Below are 7,580 nucleotides of genomic sequence, written 5' to 3'. Positions count from 1 at the left end.
TTTCTTTTTCTCTTTTCTTTTCTTTTCTTTTCTTTTCTTTTCTTTTCTTTTTCTTTCTCTCTCTTTTCTTTCTTTTTCTTTCTCTCTCTCTCTTCTTTCTTTTCTTTTCTTTTCTTTTTCTTTCTCTCTCTTTTCTTTCTTTTTCTTTCTCTCTCTCTCTTCTTTCTTTTCTTTTCTTTTCTTTTCTTTTTTTTTTTTTAAGATTTTATTTATTTATTCCCGAGACCCCCAGAGAGAGGCAGGGTCCCCGCGGGAGCCTGGCGCGGGGCTTGATCCCGGGACCCCGAGGGCGGAGGCTCCGCTGAGCGCCCGCGCCGGCCTCCCTCCCGGTTTTCCGCAGGTGTGACCAGGCCCCTAACGTGGCTGCACGTGTCGGGCCCCCCGCGACCGCCCGCTGCCGGCGCGACCCCTCCCATCGGCGGGGGCGGAGGCACAGCCCTGGGCCGTGGCGCGGAACCCAGGTCGCGCGGCCCTGGGCGCTCGGGGGAGCGGTTTGTCGGGCGCACGGGGCACCGCCCCCGCGGAGGCCATTGGCCGGGGCCCCGGAAGTGCGGTGCGGCGCGCGAGGCGGGGTCGGGCCGCCGCTTCCGCCGGGCCGGGCGCGGAGGCCGCCATGGAGCGCGGCGGCGCGGGCAGCGCGCTCTTCGCGGGGTTCCGGGCCTTGGGGCTCTTCAGCACCGACGTCGCGCACGTGCTGCGGTTCAGTGCGCTGAAGCGCCGCTTCTTCGTGACCACCTGCGTGGGCAAGAGCTTCCACACCTATGACGTGAGTGGCCGCCCGCGTCGCCCGCTGCCCGGGACCCCGCGCCTCCCCGCTCCCCCCCACCCACCTGCCCTGGTCAGCCCGTCCCTCCTCCATGCCCTGGGTCAGCCCTTCCTCCTCCCCGGTCAGCCCCTCCCCCCACCCCCGCACCCCCCGCCCTGTCAGCCCGCCTCCCTTCCTCGTGCTGCCGGCCAGGCCCAGGCGGGCCACGGGGCCGCGGGGGAACCCCACGGGGACACCCGGTTCCGTGACGTCACGGCTGTTCCTCACACCTGTGAAGGTGTCCTGAAGGTGTACATGTGATCCTGGGCACACACACACCCCGAGTTCTGCACGAGAAACACTCGTAAGACACTCGGCTGTGCAGCTCTGACCCAGGCTGGATTAGGCCCCCACGTGGGAGAGCGGGAGGGGGAGGCCCTCCTCCCCGAGGCCCCCTGCGTCCGTCCTCCCACGTGCAGTGTCTGGCCCCCAGCCTCCTGGCCTAAGCCCGGCAGCGATTTCTCTTTACCATACGGGTGGTCCTTCCGGAGCGCCCTGCTGTAAATCCCGAAAACGTTTCAGAAATCAAGGTGCCTGCCCCGGGCCCTCCTGCCTGTGAGTTGAGGGCTTTTCTCCTTTAACTTCTCTCGGTCAGTTGTCCTAATCACCTTTGTTGCTGTTTCCCTTTATCTGCAAATAAATGTGTGGGGCCGACAGCCAGTGTTGTGGGTTTTTTTTTTTCTTTGTTTTACGATTTCATTTATTTATTCATGAGACGCAGAGATGGAGAGGAAGAGACGCAGGCAGACGGAGGAGCAGGGAGCCGGATGCAAGTCTCCATCCGAGGACCCGGGGTCAGGTCCTGAGCCGAAGGCAGACGCTCCCCGGATGAGCCCCCAGGTGCCCCGAGCCAGTGTCAATTAAGTACTTTTTCTGGAAACCAAGCTGCAATCCTTCTTTGAAGGATTGTGGAAAGCAAAGGGGTTATTAGTAAGAAGAGGTGGTTGCTGGTAGCTGGTTGGGGTAGCGGAAGAGGAAAGTGAGGGCCATGCCCACCGTGCAGGTGGCGCTGGTGATGGCAGCTGAGGTTTATTGGGCATTAGCTATGACTAGCTCCTTTCTAACTGTTCAACACAAATTTTACACAAGAATACTGCTAATCTAATAACCCCATAAGGCAGAAGTCTGTTTTAATTCTTATTTTATAGTTGAGGACTTTGAGGAGGGGGGCGGGGGGTGGTTCCGGTAACTGTCCAGGTCCTACTGCTGGGTCAGTAACCAAAGACTGGGGTCAGCCAACTACAGCCTGCAAGCCAGTGCTGCCCACCATTTGTTTTTGTATACTCCTGACATTTTTATTTATTTTACAGGTATGTTGGTGTTTTTCTAATATTAACACTCCCCCAGTAAAATTTGCATGCTAGTAGGATGCAGTGTAATTAAGCTTTGTCATGGGATGGAGACTTGCATCTACCTCATTTAAAAAATAAGATCTGGGACGCCTGGGTGGCTCAGTGGTTGGGCATCTGCCTTTGGCTCAGGGCATGATCCTGGAGTTCTGGGATCGAGTCCCACATCGGGCTCCCTGCATGGAGCCTGCTTCTCCCTCTGCCTGTGTCTCTGCCTCTCTCTCTGTCTCTCGTGAATAAATAAATAAAATCCTAAAAAAATAAAAATAAAAAATAAGGTATTTAATATGACCTCCAAGGGCCTTTTCAATCTTAGGATCCTATCAGATCTGGGATTTGAATTTCCATTTATACCCCTCCGAGCTCTGTGCTTCAGAGATGGGTGGTTTTGACATTTATAAATGCCTGGGGAAAAAGTCAGAAGAAGAGTCATATGTCATGGCATATACAAGTTACGTGAAAATCAAATTTCTGTACTCATAATTGGAATAGAGCCATACACATTTATTTATAAGTGGTTGTTTTCATGTTTTATTAGCAGTTCAGGAAAGACCAGATAGCCTATGAAGCCCTAAATATTTACTGTATGACTCATTATAGAAAACGTTTGCCTATACTTTCCATTAGTACTCCTGATGAAATAGTGGAAAAAATACGCTTTTCTAATAATGAAAAATTAGGATCAGTAAGTGTCTTTTTGACGAAAGATAGCATAGCAAACTTATGTATGAGATTATATTTCAGTTTTCAGGTGTTCAGTTTTCATTAACAAAAGCAATTACATTCTAATTTTTTTTTTTTTTTTTAAAACAGGTTCAGAAACTTAGTCTGGTTGCAGTGAGTAAGTGTAAACTCTTTTGAATTTATACGTTTGGTGTCTTAAAAATCTTAGAAATGTTTTTTTTTTTTTTTTAAATCTTAGAAATGTTGACATTAATTTAAGACTTAGAGTATATAAGAAATCTAGTATTTAGTTCTGATAAACTTACATAGTGAAAAAAAAGAATCCAGGGTAGGATCATATGTTGGATTTAGTTGTCCTGTCTCCGTCTTTAAATTTGTGTTTCACAGCATTGACACTTTTAGAATATGGGTTCTTTTTTAGAATGTCCTTCAATTGGACTTTTTTAATGTTTCCTCATGATTAGATTCAGGTTATGCCCTGTGGCAAGAAGAACATAGAAATAATGCAGAATTCTCAGTGAATTGTATCAGCAGGCATATGCTGTTGGTTAGTTCTTTTCCTGGCAGTGATAACTGATCATTTTATTAAGGTGACATTTGTCAGGTGGCTCCATTTTAAAGTTTTAGCTGTTGTAATTAATAAGTATCTTGTGGTAAGATCCACTGATCAATACCCTATTACTCTTCAAAGTTTTACTCATTTAGGGATGATTCTTGCTGGAGCCAGGTATTATAATGATGATTACCAAATAGTGATTTTCTGATTCCATTATTCCTTCTACTGTAAGGAAGAGTTTTCCCTTTTCCTCCATTTTGATATTTTTTCCAATAGAAGGAGCATTTATTTTTTTTTGAAAACTATTGAACAGAATAAAGGGCTTGCTGGGGCTGAGAGAGTAGTTTTACCATCAAATATGATCACTGTAACAGAAACAGGATTTTTATAAGTCTGATAAACAGGAAATTTAAAAAAGATTATAAAAGGCAAAGAAGGGCACTGTAACTTAAGTTGAATACAAAGTGAATAATAAACTTATAAAAGTAGTATTTGGGAAGTGGAATATGCAGCATGAAAAATACTTGAAACAATCTTTTATCTTTAACTCTCTTCCCAAAACAGGTAATAAAAAGAAAAGGCCAGGGTGAGCATGATAGAGAAGAGTGAAAAAATCACATCCTCTGAGAAATGGATAGAGATGATAGGCATATTTACCTTGGAGACTGAATAGATACCGTATTGTTCACTTTAAGGTCAGAAGGTAGAGTATCATAGAGTTTTTCTGAGGTTTTTCCAAAAGATCAAGTTAAATAGTGTTCTAGGTTTTGATTAACTTTAAAAATTTTCTTTGAGTGTTAGTTTGATATTCCTGAAGGCATTTATATGAAAGGTGGATGACTGTCTGCCAGTTTTTTTATATTAAGTGAGGATATTTTTTCATAGAACCTCAAAAAACTTCTCATTTCTTTAGGATTGTTTTTATGTCTGTAAGTCCTATACATTAACTCTCTTAGGGAAGGTCAAGATGATTTTATATTCTCAATCTGGTAGTTAATATTAGATGCATAAAATAGCATTAAAGTCAAGTTTATCCTGATTCTCAGCTTTTACTTATATATACACACATTTAGATTTTTAAAAAATTATAGACATGAAAAATGTTCTGTGTGTATTATTGAGGTTTCTATTTGTGCCAAGATCTTAAAATTTCATATTTATTTCATATTTCTCTTTACCTAGGTAACTCTCTTCCACAGGATATCTGCTGTATGGCAGCTGATGGGAGGCTAGTCTTTGCTGCTTATGGGAATGTTTTCTCTGCATTTGCCCGTAATAAAGAGGTTTGTATCACTGAACTATTTAAATTGTCCTTTGCAGTCAATAGTTGTCATAAAAGTAGGAGAAACTTTATTGTTGGCATTCTTCATCTGGGACATTCTGGACATGTACTTTTTTTAATGTAAACATTTATTTTTCTGGAAGAGGAGAAAGCTGATTTCATCAAATTCTCAAAATTAGTTAAAACTTGTGCTTAAGTTCAGTTTTATTTGTCATGGATGAACATCAGAATTATTTGGGCAGCTTCTTCAAACTTTTGCCCAGTTGGGTCCCATCTCTTGAGCTCTCTACTTTGTATATTGGGTTGAAATAGGATTTAGGAAATGCCTTTGAAAATGCTTTCCCTCAAAAAAAAAAAAAAAACAAAACAAAAAAAAACAAAACAAAACAAAAAAAAAAAACAAAAAAAAAAAAGAAAATGCTTTCCCTCAAGAGTTTCATATTTATACCACTGTTTTATGTGGATTGACTTTTTCATTATAAACAACTCAACCCATGACTCCTTTTCTAAGAACCAAATGCTTGTTTTCTGTGGAGAGAAAACTAGCTTCTTTCTCATACCCTGGTCTTTTCTAGTCTTAATTTATCAGCTGGCTTTTAAGTTTGTCCTGAAACAACTGATTTGAGAGATGACCTGGCTCTGGTGGCCCAGAATGAAAGGGAAAGTAGTAGTAGAGCTGCCTAAATAGCCAAGTAATTGAATCACTGTACTTGTGAAGTCCTGACTTGGACTGACATTTGTTCCCAGAGTCCTCCATCATCACTGTCTGTGGCAGAGGGAGGTAGTTTACCTGTGGAGTGCTTTAATGGGACTTGTTTGGGTTTTTAGAGAGTCGGGGAAAATGTCCTCTTCTCCGCTCCGCACCCCCCCCCTCCCCCCCGTACTCAAGTTTGTAGTTTCCCCTCTCTATATATAGAGAGAAGGGAGGAGGGCGGGGGAAATAAGGTTGGCAAGGCATCAGAGACTTAACTGTAGGAATCTAGGGTCAGAAGGACAAGGAGAAGAAATAGTGTTTCTGGACCCTGGTGTGAACTGAATCCATGGCTGTAGTTCTTGAGGGATGTAGCTGCTGTAAAGATAAGGATCTCTGTCTAAACAGAAAGCTATGCAGAAGAAGTGCTCTATCTCCCCCATCATCTGGAAGCCAGCGTGGTGATGGAGTCTGTAATGGTCAGCCTTTTAGAACATAACCACTATATTAGGATGCATGGAGTTGTGCTGGTTGGATCAGGTGAAAGACCCAGCTATGTGGAGGCGTCCTCCCTAAGCTCAGAGGTCTCATTTCGGTGTTTCTACTCCATGCCTCCTCATTATTGGACTGACTGAGGAAGCAGGTGAAAATGCCTGGTTCCTTGCTATTTGTTAATCTAACCTTGGACAGTCAAAAGTTGGACCTCATTTCTCAGCATGAGCATCTTTAAGATTAGCATGTTTTTGGTTAATATGAATAATACTACATGGTGAATGAGTAATAATATGAAATTCTTTTGAACTTTGACATTGTAGGTAGTACACACCTATAAGGGTCATAAGGCAGAGATCCGTCTTTTGCAACCTTTTGGGGATCATGTTATTTCGGTTGATACCGACAGCGTTATTATTATTTGGCACATATATTCAGAAGGTAAGAATGAACTAATTTATTGCATTAAATTGGTGGGTAGTATATGTATAGCTAAAGTTAAAAACGTATGTAGGGCAGCCCAGGTGGCTCAGCAGTTTAGTGCCACCTTCAGTCCAGGGCCTGATCCTGGAGACCCAGGATCGAGTCCTGCGTTGGGCTCCCTGCATGGAGCCTGCTTCTCCTTCTGTCTGTGTTCCTGCCCCCCGCCCCCACTCTCTCTGTGTGTGTGTCTCATGAATAAATAAATAAAATCTTAAAAAAAAAAAGGTATGTAAACACAACTTCCATGTCAAAGGTTTCACATGTAATCAGAAAAAAATTCAGACTTTTTAATGTGTATTAGGAAAAAGATTTTAAGTAAAAAAATGCATAAAGTTTTAGTCAGCCAGTGAGCTCACGTTTATAATCTGCTTAATGTGTTTCTCTCAGCTAAAAACATTTTCTATTGCAGTTCTCCAAGTTTAGGGACATGTTAATTATTTTCTTTGTGGAGTGAATTTTGGTATATGTTCTTAGTTCGTATTTTCAACTTTCAGTAAAGGAGATTATAGTAGTAAACTAAGATCCTATAATCTGAAGAAAAGAACCCATCTTTTTTCTGAGAATATGAATCCATGTCCTTTAACTGTGATACTCTTCTACGGTGGCCCTGAGCTATGTCTGTAGGACGGTGTTAACCCTCAAAGAATTTATCCCTAAAATATCCCTGGCTTTCCTCAGTAAAGGACTGTGGCTCTCCCATGAATTCAAGCTTTTATGTTTTTAAAATCTGTTTATATTTTTTAGCTTATATTACCTCTTGTTTAACCCATGGTTCTATGAGGTATATTTTTAGTAAAAATTGCTCTCCTGGGAGTTAATCCATGTTCTTCAAATTAGACCTTCTTTGTTCTGTCTTTGCCCAGGTAAGAGAGCAGAATTCCTGAAGTAGTCCTTGTGCAGATGGGTGTTAAGAGGTCTTAATAAAGTCAGAGAATTGGTTTCTTATAGTCCAGGAGGCTTTCTGTTGTTGCTGGTGCTAGCTTTTTATTATTAGAGCAGCGCATTGAACCAGTGTCTTCAGGGAGCTATTTATATTGGTTATAAGTAAAATTGCTTGCAAATAGAGGCAAAGATCTTATAAAGTTTAAATGATTTTCATCATTTTCTTTGCTTTTTAAACTGAAGACAAATATCTCTGGGAAAGTGAAGCAGTGTGCTAAACTAAAAATTAAGTGAAATTTACCTTTGATACTCAAATTTTGGGGAAAATTCAGTGAAAAATAGTTATCATGCATGAA

The 7,580-nt window shown here is 42.3% G+C and overlaps 1 protein-coding gene across 1 annotated transcript in view; it reads left to right on the top strand.

Moving 5' to 3' along the window:
- Positions 1 to 387: 387 nt before the first annotated feature.
- Positions 388 to 7,580, top strand: part of WDR36 (WD repeat domain 36) — a 42,543-nt gene continuing 35,350 nt past the window's right edge. The window contains exons 1-4 of the mRNA XM_041752979.1: positions 388 to 766; positions 2,968 to 2,995; positions 4,577 to 4,677; positions 6,183 to 6,300. Coding sequence (XP_041608913.1) covers positions 614 to 766; positions 2,968 to 2,995; positions 4,577 to 4,677; positions 6,183 to 6,300 — 400 coding nt within the window. The 5' untranslated portion in view covers positions 388 to 613. The remainder of the gene's footprint in view (positions 767 to 2,967; positions 2,996 to 4,576; positions 4,678 to 6,182; positions 6,301 to 7,580) is intronic.

This window comes from Vulpes lagopus, chromosome 4, assembly GCF_018345385.1.
Source record: "Vulpes lagopus strain Blue_001 chromosome 4, ASM1834538v1, whole genome shotgun sequence".
Classification (NCBI taxonomy): domain Eukaryota; kingdom Metazoa; phylum Chordata; class Mammalia; order Carnivora; family Canidae; genus Vulpes; species Vulpes lagopus.
This window is presented reverse-complemented; position numbering and strand designations above follow the sequence as displayed.